This window comes from Rhinolophus ferrumequinum, chromosome 8 (genome assembly GCF_004115265.2).
Source record: "Rhinolophus ferrumequinum isolate MPI-CBG mRhiFer1 chromosome 8, mRhiFer1_v1.p, whole genome shotgun sequence".
NCBI lineage: Eukaryota > Metazoa > Chordata > Mammalia > Chiroptera > Rhinolophidae > Rhinolophus > Rhinolophus ferrumequinum.
Window position 1 is genome coordinate 85,257,013 of NC_046291.1, and position 19,006 is coordinate 85,276,018.

Sequence of the window (19,006 nt, forward strand, 5' to 3'; positions counted from 1 at the left end):
ATTGTTATTAAGAAAGACTGGGTTGGGGGGAATAGCATTGAGGGGAAAATCAAATGCACTTCCAAATTAGCATCTTCAGATTAGCTGGTTCATCCAATCAGACAAGGCCAGACAGGGGAAGTTTCTTGCCCTGAGGAGCAGAGCAGAACAACTGTTTGCTATGAACTACTCACTCCCAAGAAGGAAAAGGAACGGATGACCCATGTGTGCCCAGCCTATTCTTCCCAAATCTATCAAATATGTCACTCCACCTCCAAGGGGATAGAGGTTCAGAGAGTCAGGATTTACACAAATTGAGTTCCCCTCTCATGGAAGGAAATATCAAAAGTGGGGAGAAACCATTGCAGAGTTAATCTTCCCTCCAGCCCATCCTACTGAAAAATAGTCATTTCAGGACCCCCCAAAACCTATGAGGCATGAGTGAAGTACTGAACTAGCCCAGATATTTGAGGCCATATGTGTCACATACACAGACACATACGCTCATGATATTGGACGTCAGCATGAGTAGTGACCAGGCATGATTTATTGAAGCATTTGTTTGGATAGAACATAGAAAAATGATATAGACTTGTCTTTCACCAATACCAATGTCTTCTCTTTATTTTGAAATAATTTGAGATTTGCATAAAAGCTGCAAAAATAGTGCCGAGTGTACCTAGCTTCCACTAATGTTAATCATGTGTGTAACCATACTATAATTATAAAAATTAAGAAATTTACATTGGTGCAATTTTATTAATTAAACCACAGTTTTTCTTTGGATTTCACCAGTTTTTTCCTTTTTCTATGCCAGGATCCTCTCCCACACTATGTTTTATTGTCATGTCTCCTTATTCTTTAATAGCTGCCAATTCTTTCCTTGTCTTTTGTGATCTTGACATTTTTTTTTTTTTTAAAGATCAGGTCAGATTTTTGTACACTGTCCCTTGGTTTGGGTTGGCCTGATGTTTTCTCATTGTTGATGTAAGAACGTCCAAACCTGTAGAGACTTTTTATAACAATCGACTTGAGCCAAACTAGAGGATACACCTGGAGGCAAGATCTCAAAGGACTGAGACAAAGGCTTCCTAAAATCACAGTTTATAGTTTCTTTTTATTCATTTGCGATTAAGAAGAGAAGATAAGGAAGATTACAGGAAAGTGGGAGGAAGCAACTCGGTGATAGGATTACAGTGTAGTTAAAATCACGTGCTCTCTTGAGGGGTCTGAAAGGGTAGTCAGGGTTCTGAAAGGGAGCATTTCAAAGGTCCTTCACCTAGATTCACAGAAACAAGGGACCGGGCTTGCTTACGGTAACAATAAGCCTTTTAGTTTGTATGCCTTTTAGTTTGTATGCGTGGGATGTGACTACCCACCATGGCCTGCCCTGTTAGGGATATACGATCAGATCACCCTATGAGGTTACTTTTTGTAAACCCCTTTTTTGTTCACAACATGATGAGATTGAGGTTACAAGACTACTCAGAAGCAATGTGTCATCACTTGTCAGTGCATCATATCAAGGGATGCATGATGCTGATGTCTCATTACTGGTGATGTTAACTTTACCACTTAATTAAGATGGTGTCTGCTGGGTTTCTCCACTGTCAGTGAGGGTTTTTCCCTTTTTAATTAATGAATAACTTGAAGGAGATAATTTGAAACTGTATTAATATCCTGTTTTTCTTCAAACTTTTCTCAGTGACTTCAGCATTTGTTGGTGGATATTTCCCTCACCAATTATTACTGGAGTGTTCTAATTTTGATTTCTATTTCCCTCACTCCTGCATTTATTACTTGAAATTCTTCTGTAAGGAAGCACTGTCCTTTCCCTTCCAAACTTGTATTTATTAACTGATTTTTAAATTAATTATTATTAATTTATATCAGTATGAACTCATGGATATTCACTTTATTCTGTGGGTTGTAATCCAGTACTATTATTTATTTCGTTGCTCCAATTGCTCCAGCTGTCCACTGGGAGGTTGACATGGCCCATCCTTTTTTGAATACATCCTTATTTTTGGCACCACGAGATACTCCAGGCTCATCTTGAATTTTCCCTCCTCCCACCCTGTCTACTATGGGCTGGCCTAGTCAACGGGTGCTTTGCATGCATTGTCATCTTAATGCTCATTTTTAATCATCTTATATAGGTATAGTTTCTTCTGTTTTTGAAAGGATAAACTAAGGCCTACATTAGTTAAGTGCATTATTCAATTCTCTCCAGTGAGAATTCTAGGCTAGGTCTGCTGGAGGTTCCAGGGTTAATGTTTTTTTCCACTGGGTAAAGAATTATTTCAGAAACAAAATGAAACATGGACATTGCGGCATATGTGGCATTGCCAGTTTAACTCCCAAATTACTTATTGAGCAATATAAATTCATTTGAAAATGGTGTTTTCTGAAAGAAACAAAATCTTTTTTTTTCTTCTCAAGATTGAGATTTTTAGGAAGACTTAGAGAACCATGAAATTCCTAAAAGTATATCTAGAAAATTGTAATTAAGCTCAGAAGGGGAACAAGTTACCACATCAATATTTACAGTCATGCACCACTTAACGACAGGGATACATTCTGAGAAATGCGTCATTAGGTGATTTCGTCACTGTGCAAACATCACAGAGTGCACTTACACAAACCTAGATGGCACAGCCTCCTTCACACCTACGGATATGGTATAGCCTATGGCTCCAAGCCTGTACAAAACAACATGAGACTAAATCAAGCACAAGAGAAAACGATATCAACAGATGCAGTAAACGTGAGAGGTATGAGGCTGCTGCCAACGTAACACAGCATACTGTTTTGCAGCAAACTTTTATAAGGAGAAAGAGTGTTCTCTAAAAAATAATAAAAAGTATCGTAAATATATAAACCAGTAACAGTCATTTATTATCAAGTGTTATGTACTGTACATAATTGTGTGTGCTATATTTGTATACAACAGGCAGCACAGTAGGTTCGTTTACACCAGCATCACCACAAATGTGAATAATGCACGGCACTGTGATGTTACCATGGCTATGTTGTCACTAGGTGATAGGAAGTTTTCCATGATAGTCTTATGGGACCACCGTCATCGATGTGGTCCCTCATTGACCGAAACGTCATGCAGGGGCACATGACTGTACGCTGTGCCGTAAGACACTCCCTTGCAGAAAATGAGAGAGCAACCGAGCCCAAGTAACACTCATATCCACCATGGTGAAAACAAGGATATTCCAGAAAACAAGACCTGTTGAACTAAAGAGGCATCTTACACAAATGAGGTGGCTTCTGGAGATACTAAAGAAGGGACCCAGGAACAAGGTAGTTACAGGGAAGTCAGAGAGAGACAAATCTTAGAGATAGCTACACTGATACAGAACCGCGATGGCTGGGGGCGGGGAGTCTGCTTCAGATGTCCTGCAGGGTTTTGGCTTAAAATATAACAGCTGTAAGACACATAAATGCAACAGACCTGCATCCGGCCCATGCTGGAAACCATGTAGGTAGTGGCTCCAACTCTGCCTTTCTTTTCTCATTTTCCCTTCAAGCTGTGGCTATGTCTCCTGTTAGAAGGTAGCCACTGCTCTTCAGGCCAACTGCCTGGCTTGTATATGCTATGAAGAGCATATTTCTAAAGAGACAGTTCAGTTAAAAAATACTTTGAAATATGGAAATAAGATTCTACAAATACTGTAAAAATAGCAACGGCCTTTGGTAGTGTAGCTTTAACACTCCTGGAACCCAGAGAGATCCTCTGATATGCTTCAAAAAGCAAATGTTCCAAGCTGTTGGGAGCCTGCTTCTCTCCTATAACTGGAGAGGACAGACTGGGTGAAAGGCACAAGATTTCATAATATAAAGGTGAACGGATTTTGATAGAATAGAACTAGTCAGCAAACTATGGCCCCTACACCAAATCTGGCCCTGTGGAATGAACTGAATTGTGTCCCCAAAAATGTACATGTTGAAGCCCTACCCCCCAGGGTGATGGTATTTGGAGGTGGGGCCTTTGAGAGGTAGGTAGAGTTAGATGAGGTCATGAGGGTGGGGCCCTGGTCTGATGGGGTCTCTCCTTGTAAGAGAGGGAGAGACACCAGAGCTCTCTCTCTGTCTGTGCACACACTGACGAAGGGCCTTACGAGGACACAGCCGTCTACAAGCCAAGAAGAGGATTTTCACCAGAAACCTAATTTACTTGATCTTCATCTTCTAGGCTCCAGAACTGTGATAACATTTCTGTTGTTTAAGCCATGCAGTCTGGGGTACTTCGTTATGGCAGCGCAAGCTGGCCAATACAGCCTGTTCCTGAAAATGAAGTTTTATAGGAACACAGCCACAACCCTATGTTCGTATATTAGCCATGGCAGTTTCCATGATAGACTATCAGACTGAACAGTTGTGACCGAGACTATATGGTCTGCAAAGGCCAAAAGATTTACTATCGAGCTCGTCATGGAAAATGTGTGCCAATGCATGGAACAGAAATTTACCAAACATGGTATAGGTTTTGAAGAGGAAAAGCCATCCCCAGTGGGATATTAAATTACCAAAGGGAGGAAACCACCTTAGTGGACAGTGGCCAAACTAGCACGGGTCCGATCACCTCCAGGAGTGTCCTGGACTTCTAACTCGGTCACCTCGCACATGAGCTAAGTGGTTGACAAGGAACATTTAGAATGAACAGTGTCTGATAAGTTTGATAGAACAGATCAGTCATAACCGAGAGGGGTAGAAAAGGAAGAAATGTAGTCACGGAAGAGCATGGATAGAAGAAATCAGCTCGTCTCTCCGTCTCCACGACTGTGGATCATCAGGGGTGTTGGAGGTGTCCCTCCCAGAAAGCAGAGGTGGGAGCTGGGTTGTAATGCAGCATGAAATCTTTGTAGGTAGCGACAGGACTGCTCCCTAAATAAATTACAAGGTTCATTTAGAGTCTGTGTATGCTCTCTCACTCCCCACAGTGGTAATTTGGAAGTGCACACTCCCTGTGTCAGAATCATCTGAGACTGGTCTAGAAATTTGTGTGTTTAAGGAATGCCCAGATAATTCTGCACGCTGATATCTGAGCAGCACACATTGCACCCACTGCTTGAATAGCTCCCACCTGCTGGAGTACTAGCACCGGTCCTACCTGGGCAGTGGGTGCACCAATGGTCAGCCCCTTAGTGAAGAACCCTGATGAAGGAGAGTTTTGGCCAAAGAGATAGCACCACACCAGCAATTCAAGACATTAAACAGTTTTCATATCTGTCTGCTGCCAACCAGGTCAGCCTTGAGGCTTCTGGGCCAGAATGCCAGCCTTAGATCTATGTTGTAAAGTCTCAGTAATGTGGAATTCCAAAACTGACACCACTGCTGGGCTGGACTGACTTCAAACAGAGTTGTTTCCGGCACCTTTTATTCCTCCCGCTGAATCTGCGGTGACCCAGCTGTGTTAGGAGCAAACAAAAAGAGTTGGACTCAAACAAAGAAAACACCATCTTTTTTCTTCCCCTCGTGTAATCAATAATTCAACCCTGTACAGAAGCCTGATACCTGAAAGAGTGCTTGCTGCAAAGAAGAAGACGCCGTCCATCCAGCCTCCACACCCCTTCTCTCTCTCTCTCTCTCTCTCTATATATATATATATATATTTATATTTATATTTATATATATTTATATATTTTTAATATATATTTATATATTTATATATATTATATATTATATATTTATATATATAAATATTTACATATATATATATTCCTCCCTCCCAGCTTCCCTCCCTGCCTCCCTCCCCTCCCTCTGCCAAATCTCCTGGCCCATCTTTGGTGGTCTTCATCTGAATGCAGTATTAACATGTCTGCTAAAATGTGGCCCAAATATAGTCCAAGAGGAATGGGGATAGAGTGTGAATAGCTGTGAGAGAAGAGAGGGACCAGGCATCTTAAATGTCAGAGCACATCAATCAGTTGTGATTGAAGTCACTGTCCTCTCTGAGTGATGTACCATGACATGCATAAATTCAACAAGTAGCTACTGATGTGACTTAAGGGTGCGAATCAGAAAGTGCCCCCAAGGACAGATAATGATACACCAGTAGCAGCAAATACTGACATAGAACCTACGTTGTGCCAGTCACTGTTCCGAGTGCCTTACACAGTTCACTTGGAAGGGTCATTTCTATTGTCTGTAAAGCAGGACACACAATGGCACAGGAAACGTGTTTGTAACCATCGAGTTGGATGCATTTCAATCCAAATATATACTTAATTCTAGTGTGTAGGGTACAGAGGGTCTAATTCCTTTTTCCCTATTTCCATGTTTTGTGTTTTGAGCATAATTCTTGGAAGTATAATTTCCTTCATAGTCGAATAACACAGTTCCCAGGGAGTGGGTGCAATGGCTTCAGTGGAAGAACTCCATTGGAAGGAACCTTGAATTTTCTTTACCCTTTTCCTTTATTCCTCAGAATGCCTATCGTTCACATCCTAAATAAGGAAGATTAGTACAAATGACTTCCTCTGGGCAAACAATTCATAGTACTTTTTAAGCGAGTATAGCCACCCATCTAAATCCAAGAGTCCCAAGGAGGCCATCCCCTCTCTAAAGACTTAGAGGTTTAAAGTTTTAAATGCTGGCTATCTTGATTACTTTGGTGACAGCGGGTGGTTCCACAAGCGTACTTCTGCTCTGCAGATTAGAGCCACGAGGAACGACTTGGCACTGGCAGGGCACATCTCTGTGCCCCTGCAAGTGGGGCAGCTGTAAGCTGGCCCAAGCGGGGATTAGCCAGCCACGTCGACGGGCAGCCCTTCGTCAACCTGCCGAGCCAGCTAGCTCTGGGTCTGAACCCTCCTTATCAAGTCCTCGCCTCTCACAGCCTGTCCGGATCAGCGAAGGCCTGGGGCTTTGTTTTAGCTTTACCATAACCTGTTACCCAGGCCCCACCAGCCTGGGAATCAAATTTTGGTTGCAAGTCGTCAGAAAAGCACCCACTGTCATGGGACCTCCAGGCCCCCTTCAAATGATTCTTCTTTCTGTCTTCTGTCTTCTCCGCTTCCTCCATTCATTCCATAAATACTGGGGGTGCCCTAAAAAACGTATACAAGTGAACACTTTGATAAAAGTTGCTCAAGCAGTAGTTCGCCGTAACCAGAAGTGTCTGGACGCTGATGGTAACCACTTTGAGCACCTCTTGGAATTGCAGAAGTCAAACGTGGCTTGTATTCATCTTTTGTCATCAGTATATATTGAGTATTACAATTTTAATACAGTTTTCCTTTCTTAAAATGTGTATACGTTTTTTTGGTGTCCTCTGTATTTACTGGGCCCTCATTATGTGCCAGGCACTGTTCTAATTACTAGAACTGCATCCTATTAATAAAGATACAATAGTAAAATCAGTAGTGTATCAGAAGTGAGTAAGAAAAAAGTCATGAAGGAAGGGGACTCTTGGACACGGCCTTTTGCAGTGGGCAGCTGTCAAGAACCCCAGGACAGCCTTAAAGCTGCAGGGAAGCCAAACACATGGCCATTTCCAGTCCAGCCACCACTTCTTGCCCAAAGCACTCGGAGCCATGGCACCCTAGGACAAACCCCTCTGAAGTTCCAGCAAAGCTCCAGTGCTTTGAGGCTGCACCGTTTTCTGGGTTGAGTGGTGTGGACCCCTCTGCCACCTTGGTGCCACTTGCTATGTGTTCCAAGTCTCAGAGTTCAGTGAAGTGGCTCACTCAGTTAATACTTGTCTATTAATTTGTCAGTACAGAGGCAATCCATGAATGCATTCCCACTGTAAACCATTCAAATATCACAAATAAAGCAAAAGTGCTTCCTGACTATGGCCCAGCCCTAAAGGGACTACCACTGCTCAAGTATAGCTTTCTGGACCTCTCTCTTGAATTTTACTTAGAGACGTGATCTCACACACATACCTATGTACGCATACATACACCCTACAGACATAGTGCAAGAGCACATATTGTACTGCTTTTATTTCATACATAAATGGTATATTTATAGATCATTTGGAAATTCAGTTTTCCATTCATTGAGAACCAGATCAATATAGGAGTAATTCAATCAGTGTATTGAGCCGGATCAGTATAGAGCTCTGCACTTTCCTTTCAACCGTTGTTTAACATCTCATAGTATAAATGTACCTTTTTCCTACTGAGGATGTGAACACATGAAAGTGTGTTTTGTTTTGAAGGGTAAATGCTGAGAAGCGGAACTGTTGGATTTGTACATTTTAAAATTATTATGAATCCTTCCAAATTGCTCTTAGGCCAATTTATACTCCAGCAGCCATTCATGAGAGGTTCCTTACTGGTTTCCTTGCAGCTCCTCCGCTCCTGGGCCCAGATCTGAGCACATGGGGACTGGGTTAAAAGAAAATCAGAAAGACGACAGACGCAAGTGCCCTTTGATCCTGAGATTTGGGCTTTGGGGCAACTGTGTGTAGCTCTCTTCTTAAGGGTGTGTTCATTCCCAGGGTCCCCCTGGTGGACATAGGGACTTGTGCTATACTGGGAAAGAGAAGGCATCTGATAAAATGGTCCTTTGGGGGGACTGTTTATTTCAGAAGGTTTAGAAGAAGTACTTCATTTCCATTGTTCTGCTTTCAACTGGTAAAAAAGTATCTACAATTTCCTTTCCTATCTCTATCCTGTGGCCACCCAGTATACCTACCCAGAGACAACCAATATTGCCTCTTTCTGTGTATTCTTCTAGAAATATTTTACACATATGTATGCAAGATCTATGTATGTGTATGCAATTTTTGCCATTTTTCCCCCAATGGAAGCATATTATACTTTGGTAGGCAATGGAAAAGAGTGGTTAAGAGCAGAGATTCCAAAGCCACGATTCCTGATTTCAAATCCATAGGATTACCTGCATGGCCCCTAAGCAAATTACTTTACTGCTCTCTGCCTCAGTTTCCCCATCTGCAAAATGGTCATTATTGCTAGATTTATTACAATTATTAAATTAGTTAATATTTTTAGAGCTCTTATAATTGTATATGGGATATAGTAAGAAGCATGGACTTCTTTGTTTAAATAGTTAAAAAAAAAACAGAGGGAGGGAAAAAAGAAAGAACTGTCCACCCATATTTTGTTTTTTGAAAACATATATATATTGGGAAATGATCGCCACAATAAGTCTGGTTAACATCCATCCCCATACATAGTTTCAAATTTTTTTTTCTTGTGATGAGGACTTTTTTTCTCTTAGCAACTTTCAAATGTTCAATATAATGTTACATTATATCCCATGATTTAATTACTTTATAACAAAGTTTACAGCTTTGGACTGCATTCACCTATTCTGCTCACCCCCTAACCCCTGGCCTCTGGCAACCACCAGTCCATTCTCTGTATCTATGAGCTTGGGTGGTGGTGGTAGTTGTATAAATTACACATATAAATGTCTCTTTTGTCTGAATTATTTATTTTAGCATAATGCCCTCAAGATCCATCCATGTTGCTACAAATGGCAAGAGTTCATTCTTTACTATGGCTTTGTAGTGTGCCATTGTGTGTGTATATGTGCATATAGCACCTCTTCTTTATCCATTCATCAGTCAGTGGACACTTAAGTTGTTTCCATATCTTGGCTATTGCAAAGAATGCTTCAATAAACATGGGGGTAAATATATCTTTTAGAATTAGGGTTTTCATTTTCTTCAGATAAATACCCAGAAATGAAATTGCTAGATCATATGGTAGTTTTATTTTTAAGTTTTTTAGGAATCTCCATATTGTTTTCTATCATGGCTGCACAAATTTACATTTTCACCAACAGTGCACGAGGGTTCTCTTTTCTCTGTATCCTCACAAACACTTGTTATTTCTTGTCTTTTTGATAATAGTCATTCTAACGTATGTGAGATGATATCTCATTGTTTTTTTCATTTACATTTCTCTGATGATAAGTGATGTTGAGCATCTTTTCATGTACCTGTTAGCCATTGTTTATTCTTTTCGGAAAAATATCTATTCAGATCCTCTGCTCATTATTTGATTGGATTATTTTTTGCTTTTTTTGGGGGGGGGAGAGTGTATTTGTTTGCTATTAAACTCTATCAGTTCTTTATATATTTTGGGTATTAACCCCTTATCAGGTATATAATTTGCAAATATTTTCTCAAATTCAGTAGGTTGTCTTTTTATTTTGTTGATGATTTCCTTTGTTGTGCAGAAGATTTTTAGTTTGATGTAGTCTCATTTGTTTATTTTTGCTGGTGTTGCCTTTGCTTTTGGTGTCAGATCCAAAAAAATCATTGTCAAGACCTATGTTAAGGAGCTTACCGCCCATGTTTTCTTTTAGGAATTGTGCTTCAGGTCTTGTGTTCAAATCTTTAATCCATTTTGAGTCAATTTTTGTGTAGGGTGTAGGATAGTGGTCCAGCTTCATCACTTTTTTGCATATGGCTGTCCAATTTTCCCAACACTATTTTATTGAAGAGACTGTTTTTTCCCATTGTATAATCTTGGCTCTTTTATCATAAATTAATTAAACATATATGCATGGGTTTATTTCTGGGCTCTCCATTCTGTTCCATTGATCTATGTGTCAGTTTTTATGTCAATACCATACTGTTTTGATTACAATCACTTTGTAATGTAGTTTGAAATTAAGGGCTGTGACACCTCCAACTTTGTTCTTCTTTATCAAGATTGCTTTAGCTGTTTAGGTGTTTTTGTGGTTTCACACAAATTTTAGGATTGTTTGTTCTGTGAAAAATGTCATTGGAATTTTGATAGCAATTGCACTGAATCTGTAAATTGGTTTGAGAAATATGGATATTTTAACAACTTTAGTTCTTCCAATCCATATGAATGGAATATCTTTCCATGTGTTTGCATCTCCTTCAATTTCTTTGATCAGTGTCATAGTTGTTAGTCTACAAGTCTTTCACTTCCTTGGTTAAATTTATCTGTAGATATTTTATTCTTTTTGATGCAATTGAAAATGGAATTGTTGTCTTAATTTCTTTTTCTGATAGTTTTTTATTGGTGTATAGGAGCATAGCAGATTTCTATGGATTGCTTTTGTATCTTGTAAGTCTACTGAATTCATTTATTAGTTCCAACAGTTTTTTTCATGGAATATTTAGGACATGGAATCTTTAGGACTATATATATATATAGGCCATTATGTATATACGTAAAACTATGCAAATAGTTTTATCTCTTCCTTTCCAGTTTGGATGCCTTTTATTTCTTTCCTTGGCTAATTGTTCTTGCTAGGAAATCCAACACTATGTTGAATAAAAGTGACGAGCATGGGCATCCTTGCCTTGTTTCTGATCTTAGAAGAAAAGCTTTCAGCTTTTCCCTGTTGAGTTTGATGTTAGCTGTAGGCTTGTCATGTATGATATTTATTATGTTGAGGTAGGTTCCCTCGATACCCACTTTGTTGAGAGGTTTTTTTTTTTTAATCCATAAATGGATGTTGAATTTTGTCAAATGCTTTTTCTGCATCTATTAAAATATGATTTTTATCCTTCATTTTGTTAACGTGGTGTGTCAATTACATTGATTTGCAGATGTTGAACCATCCTTGCATCCCTAAAATAAATCTCATTTGACCACGGTGTATGATCCTTTTAATATATTGTTGAATTTAATGATACATTAAAATATCCAATATTTTTGCATTTATGTTCATCAAGGATATTGGCCTGTAATTTTCTTTTCTGGTGCTGTCCTTGTCTGGTTTGGATATCAGGGTCGTGCTGGTCCTGTAAAATGAGTTTGGAAGTGTTTCTTCCTCTTCTGTTTTTTTTGGAAGAGTTTGAGAAATATTGGCATTGATTCTTTTTGTTTGGTAGAATTCACCAGTGAAGATTTCTAGCCCTAGACTTTTGTTTGTTGGGAAGTTTGTGATTACTGATCCAATCTCCTTACTAGTAATTGGTGTGCTCAGATTTCCTATTTCTTCATGATTCAGTCTGGGACGGTTATTTCTAGGAATTTTTCCTTTTCTTCTAGTACAATTATTGATGTGTAATTGTTCATAGTAGTCTTTTCTGACCCTTTGTATTTCTGTGGTATCAGCCGTAAGGCCTCCTCTTTCATTTTATTTTATTGTTATTTTTTTGTGTATGTGAGTCTAGCGAAAGGTTTGTCAATTTTGTTTATATTTTCAAAGAACCAGCTCATGGTTTCATTGATCTTTTCTATTTTCTGTTTAGTCTCTATTTCATTTATTTCTGCTATGATCTTTATTTTCTTCCTTCTACTAACTTTGGACTTTATTTGTTCTTTTTGTAGGTCTTTGAGATGTGATGTTAAATTGTTTATCTGAGATTTTTCTTGTTTCTTGATATAGGCATTTATCACTATGAACCTCCTTCTTAGAACTACTTTTGTGCATCCCATAAATTATGGTATATTGTATTTCCATTTTCCTTTGTCTCGAGGTATTTTTTTTCTTTTGTTTTCTTTGTTGACCCATTGGTTGTTGAGTAGTATGTTATTTGATTTCTGCCTATTTGTTAATTTTCCAGTTTTCTTCTTGTAATTGATTTCTAGTTTCATACCACTTGGTCAGAAAAAATGCTAGATATGATTTCAATCTCCTTAATTTTTTTAAGACTTGTTTTGTGTCCTAACATATGATCTATCCTGGAGACTATTCCATGTGCACTTGAGAAAAATGTGTATTCTGTTGCGTTTGAATGGAATTTATATATATTAAGTCCTAGTCTAACATAACTTTTAAGGCCAATGCTTCCTTATTGATTTTCTGTCTGGATGATCTATCCATTGAGGTAAGTGGTGTATTAAAGTTCTCTACTATTATTGTATTGCTGTCTATTTCTTCCTGTTGGTCTGTTAATATTTGCTTTATGTATTTAGCTGCTCCTGTGCTGGATATTTATTTATTTGTACATAAATATTTACAAATGTTATATTCTCTTGCTGGGTTGACCCTTTACCATTATGTAATGATATATAATCTTTGTCTCCTATTACAGTCTTTGTTTTAAAGTCTGTTTTGTCTGATATAAGTATATAGCTATCGCAGCTTTCTGTTGGTTTCCATTTGCACGGAATAGCTTTTCCCACCCCTTCCCCTTCACTTTCAATCTGTGTGTGTTCTTACATCTGAAGTGAGTCTCTTGTAGGCAGCATATAGATAGATGGGTCATATGTTTTTGTTTATTTCTTTTTTAATCCATTTAGCCGCTCTGTCTTTTGATTGGAGAATTTAGTACATTTACATTTAAAGTAATTTTTGATACGCGTGTACCTATTGCCATTTTGTTAATTGTTTTCTGGTTGTTTTGTAGTTCTTCTGTCCCTTTCTTACTCTCTTCCTTTGTAGTTTAATGACTTCACTGGTATGCTTAGATGCATTTCTCATTATCTTTTGTGTGTTTTTTTTTAGCGCTTTGAATATATCTTGCCACGCCTTTGTGGCCTGTAAAGTTTCTGCTGAAAAATTTCCTGATAGTCTCTTGGGGATTCCCTTGTATATAACAAATTGTTTTTCTTTTGTTGCTTTTAAGATTCCCTCCTAGTCTTTAACGTTTAACCTTTAAATTTTGATGTGCCTTGGCATGTGTTTCTTTGGGCTCTTCTTATTTGGAACTCTCTGTGTTTCCTGGATCTGGATGTCTGTTTCCTTCCCCAGGTTAGGGAATTTTCCTGCCTCTTTTTATCTTTCTTTTCCTTTGGAACTCCTATAATGCAAAAGTTTGTCTGCTTGATGTTGTCCTTTAAGCTATCTTCACTTTTTTTTTTTTTTAATATTTTATTGGAGAAGGGGAACAGGACTTTATTGGGGATTAGTGTATACTTCCAGGATTTTTTCCAAGTCAAGTTATTCTTTCAATCGTAGTTGTGGAGGGTGCAGCTTAGCTCTAGGTCCAGTTGCCATTGTTAGTTGCAGGGGGCACAGCCCACCATCCCTTGTGGGAGTCGAGGAATCGAACCAGCAACCTGGTGGTTGAAAGCCCACTGGCCCATGTGGGAATCGAACCGGCAGCCTTTGGCATTAGGATCACAGAGCTCCAACCGCCTGAGCTACGGGGCCGGCCCCTATCTTCACTTTTTTTCATTCTTCTTTTTGCTGCTCTGATTGGGTGAGTTTCACTGCCCTGTATTTGAGTTGACTGATCCTTCTGCTTTATCTAGTCTGCTGTTGAACCCCTCTACTGTATTTCAGTTCAGTTATTGTATTCAATAACTGACTTCTCTTTGGTACTTTCTTATCTTTTCTCTTTGTTGGAACTCTCACTGTATTCATTCATTCTTCTCCTTGGTTCAGTGAGACTTTTTATGATCATTACATTTTTATTTCCCCTTGAAGTTTTATCTTCTTTCGTTTGGATCATATTCCATTGTTTCTTCATTTTGCGTGGCTTTCTGTGTTAGTTTCTTGGAATTAGATGAAATAACCACCTCTCCCAGTCTTGAAGTGTTGGCCTTGTGTAGAAGATAAGTCTTATCATTCAATCCTGCCCTTACTCTTGGTTGTCTTGCAAAATCTTTGTAATTGTCCAAGCCGCCTGTTTTATTTTTAATAGCTCCCGGTAGTTGAGGATATGCCACCACCAGTCAGTAGCTTGAAAGAGAGGATCTCACTTAACATGTAGATTCAGGCTGATTAGAAGCTAGACCCTCAAGCAGCTTTTAAAGAATGCAAATACATATAGTTCTGTGGGACAACAAATGTAAGCCCCACTGGCCACCGGAGCCAGATGATCTGGAAGTGTCTCCTGGGTGGCTGATGCAAAAATCAGCGTTCCCCTTACACATTATATAACTTACCTCATCACTGATCCTTAGCACTACAAAGTTAGGCTTAAAAGTAAATCTCAGCCATGTCACTAAGTAAAAATGCCAATTGAAGAACAGCATACAGGCAGGATATGGTACCATTAACAAATGTGCATGCACACACATACTTTATTTCCCTATGGGCACATATGTAAATGTATAGAAACAGGCCTGAAATGACGCATCCAAAACTGATAAGATTGCTTACGTCTAAGGAGGACCTGGGATTGGAAGGGGTGGTCAAGGGGCATTTTCACTTTATCTGAATGTCTGAAATTTTTTACAGTGAAAAATAAATCCAGTAAATACTTTTTAATTTTTAAAATTCACTTAAAGGAAAAAAAGTTTATTGAAGTTAAGCTAGCAAAGGACAGTACTTTTAATATTTAAGAATAAAAAGATAGTGAGTAAAACTAAATGTCCTAAAATGGGCAATGGATAGAAAGTACAGAGACTATGGGGAATCTATAAGTGGGCAATGCCCATTTAGAGTATGTAGCATGCTCCTTAGAAAGTGTAACACGTTCTCTGTCCATGGGCTTTATCTTACCCAGAGCAGCTACCTTCCAAGGTTTTCTAATGGTGTTAAAAATATCAATCCTTACAAATGTGCAGTTATAGAAAACAAAAATGACATAAAATTACATGTTTTTAATGTAATTTTTTTTTTTTTTTTTTTTACAGCATTTCTTTACCTTCCACTTGGAAGTTTTAGGCAGTTCAATTCTTTACTGTTTTCTCTTGTACCAAAAGTAGCCATTCTCAAAGGGGGACGGAGAGGGTCCAAAGCAACACTTGCAAATTCACATACCTGCAGGGAGTTAGAGGGAAAGGTACCCTGTCTACTGCTGGAATGTGTCATATCCCTCAGCTGTGCAGGGCAGCAGAGAGGCTAAAGCCATTCACGTCCAGGTGTAATGTTAGTAGTATATTATTTGACCAAAAATAATTGTCAATTATATCTCAAAAAAAAAAAAAATCCTGATACAAAACGACCACATACACACACACCAAAACTAGCTTCAGTGTAAACCTCCACCCTGCACCCCCCCCAAAAAAAAAGAAAGCAAAATAATTTTTGTGGTTTATTGGCTGTCTGCTTTGTTATACAGTAATACAGACTTGACTGCATAGAGGTCAACTCCCAGCTGCTCCACTTTAACCCTCTTTTGCCCTTAGCCACCCCATCTGTAAAATGGGGATTTTCATGGGTTTCTCCCTTGTAGGATTGTTGTAGGTAGTAAATGAGCTAGAACATTATAGCTCTCTGAAGAGTGCCTGGCGTACAGGAAAGCACTTAAATAAGCTTAGCTATTATCATTTGAATTGAGTAAACTTCTAGCTTTAGATAAGCTTAGCTGTTATCATTTTAATTGGGTAAACATCCAGCTTTAAGAAGTCATATGATTACCCTAATTTGATGGCTATGCTGCAATTTGGACATGACACGTGGGCTCTTAAGATGGGCCCTCCAGTCTTCTCAGGATGCTCCTTTACGTGCCCACACAGCGTGTAAGCGCTGGCTGTGTGATGCTGACTTGGCAAATGACCATATGTTCTAAGGGCAAAGCTTCTTCCCTGAGAATAAGGTTGTCCTGGGCACATGGCCAGCCAGGCCAGGCCACCCCCTCACTAAACCCAGTGGACCCCTCAAACCTGGGAAAACTCAAGGCCCCTTCAGTAGAGATCTGATTTATTCCCAGTGGGATTTGGTCTTTATTCAGAAAATTCTAGAATTTAATACATAGTGGAGAGCCATCTCTCTGTGGTCGCTTACAAGGTAATAACAGAGATAAAAGATCTAGATGTGCAGCTGGTAGTCCTCTCTGGCATGATAATTTGAACAACAACAACAAAAAAGTAAAAATCTCTAGTACGCAGTATGACTTCTGACTTTAAAAATAAATGAACTTTGGTTTTGATAGCTCTTTATTTGCTGGCATTGCATCTCAAATAGCTTTTGGAACGATGCTGACAAAATAGAGAAATGATGACTGCCTTCTTTACCACATATCCCCTGTATTTAGTGGGGCTCAGCGAAACGACCAGCAGTACCCCTTTGGCCTACCAAGCGTCTGGGCTGTGAGAGGAGGAAGGAAGGGCTCAGAGGGACCTATCTGTCGGCCAGCACAGGCTAACCCAGCTCCTGTGGGTCTGTGTTGCAGGGATCATGTACCGGAAGTCGTGTGCATCCTCCGCGGCCTGCCTCATTGCCTCGGCGGGGTATCAGTCGTTCTGCTCCCCAGGGAAACTGAACTCAGTGTGCATCAGCTGCTGCAACACCCCTCTGTGCAACGGGCCCCGGCCCAAGAAAAGGAGCAGCTCTGCCTCAGCCCTTCGGCCCGGGCTCCCCACCACCATCCTGCTCCTCAAATTAGCCTTCTTCTTGGTACACTGCTGAAGCTAAGGGAGATGCCAGCGCCTCCTGCATTGTGCTGCCGGCCCTTGCTCCCCCTGACTTCATCCACAAGATTCTTCTGGGTGTCCTTTGAATCTGGGTAGGGAGTCTGTATTCTCTTTCTTTTTGTTCTTTTGCAAATCACGAAAGATCTCAGTGTAAAACATTTTTGTAAGCGGTGAATAAATTCAGTCTGACTGAATTTTCAGTGTGTATTTAAAGGGAGGGAGGGAGTGGAGCAAAAGTTCCTCCCCTTCTGTAACCAGAGTCATGAGCAGGCTGGCAGAATCAGCCCGTAGACGGCCCTCAAGTGGGCACCTGCCTTTTCAGGGCCCCTAGCTTCCACTCCTGTCCCTGATGGGGGCACAGATTATTTTGTCACTGCAGTGTGAAGGTAATGTTGCTTTTGCCAGGGGAGGGCCAGTTAGCACTCCAGGCTTCCTTCCTTGACATTCACACTTCATGCTCCTGAAAACCATTCTCTGCGGCAGAATTGGCTTGTTCCGTCTCCCACTTGGGCTCTGGTGGGTCGAGACTCAATTGCTGGGGCTCGGCCTCGCTCTGAAAAGTGCTTAAGAAAACCTTGTTAGGTCTCCTTGCAGAGGAATTGCGCCTGGAAGCCGCGAAGATGAGCGGTCTGCGCGTGGAGCGGGTGCTGTCGCCGGTGGAAGTGACAAAGGTGCGCAGGCGCCTCTCGTGGTTGGCGTGCTGCAGCGTCAGGTGGCAGCGCAGCACCTGCCCGAACACCGTGCGGAACTGCTGCGAGGACACGGTGTACAGGAGCGGGTTGATGACCGAGCTCAGGTAGAAGAAGGTGTCCGAGAAGGGGAGGAGGATCATGTATGCCCGGAAGTAGGACCGCGTCCAGTCGTGCTTGGGTCGGGCCGCAGCCATGATCCTCCGAATCTGGTTTGGCAGCCAGCAGACGGCCAACGTCACCACGATCAGCCCTGAGCAGGCACCGGGGGGAGAGAGGGAAATCGTACAGCGTGAGTACAACACCGCCACCACCACCACCAACAACGAAAGAAACATAAAACATGGAGCCCTTCAGTTCTGTGCTTACGGGCCAGGAAATGGGACCAATTTTTCAATGTTGTATTTGACAGCTGCTTTTGCCACTAGCAAAAAAGAAGTTAACACTGTTTCCAGGCTGGGGGAGTTAACTGCGTTAAAGACCATTAAATGCTGTAGACAGTTTATTTATACCCGTTGATGCCTGTTAATTTAAAAGATGTTTTCATTGTGGGGTATCCAGAAAGCATTTTATGTAGTCCATTAATCTAGTTTTGTCTTCGTTTTTAAAAAGCAGATGTACACAGTATAGCCAGATCAGATGAAACTGGTATTTTAAAGAATGTCCGCATAAGGAAGACTCAATGATATCTTCAAGACAAATGAAGTGGCATTCCCCTTGGTAACAAAGAAGCATATTGAGGGACACTGATCTTGCATTCCATTTCAAGGGAAACAAGATCAGGACTAGGTTGTCACCGAGAATGTTTTTTGGATATATATTTACTAGGTGTGTACACCTGTAATTATAATGTTCATATCTGCAACAGCACTTCTGCTGCTTCTCAAATGTTTTTAAACAAGAATTATCTAAAAACAATGGAAAACAAAACTTCCTTCAAGTTCAGCCAGTAACGTACGTATTACCTCTGTGGCACTGAGCTGCGGTGTCAACAGCTCAGAAATGACCAGACCGTAAAGAGACATGACTCAGTGCCCCCCCCCCCCCCCCGCCAGGCAGATCAAAAGTTGACTGCATGGACATGTTTGCATGCGCACGTATTTGCGTTCTGACTTACATAATCATCACTATTTCTATGACCTCTGACAGAAAAATATTCTATTAGAC

The 19,006-nt window shown here is 40.4% G+C and overlaps 2 protein-coding genes across 3 annotated transcripts in view; one reads left to right on the forward strand and one right to left on the reverse strand.

Annotated features, from left to right (window-relative positions):
• The window catches only part of LYPD1 (LY6/PLAUR domain containing 1), a 32,513-nt gene extending 14,940 nt beyond the window's left edge, over positions 1–17,573 (forward strand). The window contains exon 3 of one of the 2 annotated variants that reach the window (XM_033111653.1): positions 16,910–17,566. In XM_033111653.1, coding sequence (XP_032967544.1) covers positions 16,910–17,145 — 236 coding nt within the window. In that variant the 3' untranslated portion in view covers positions 17,146–17,566. Of the gene's footprint in view, positions 1–16,909 lie in introns of both variants that reach the window. The other variant, XM_033111654.1, reaches the window with a different exon arrangement.
• GPR39 (G protein-coupled receptor 39) overlaps positions 17,566–19,006 on the reverse strand; it is a 198,285-nt gene continuing 196,844 nt past the window's right edge. Inside the window, exon 2 of the mRNA XM_033111652.1 lies at positions 17,566–18,092. Within this exon, the coding sequence (XP_032967543.1) occupies positions 17,596–18,092 (497 nt within the window). The 3' untranslated portion in view covers positions 17,566–17,595. The remainder of the gene's footprint in view (positions 18,093–19,006) is intronic.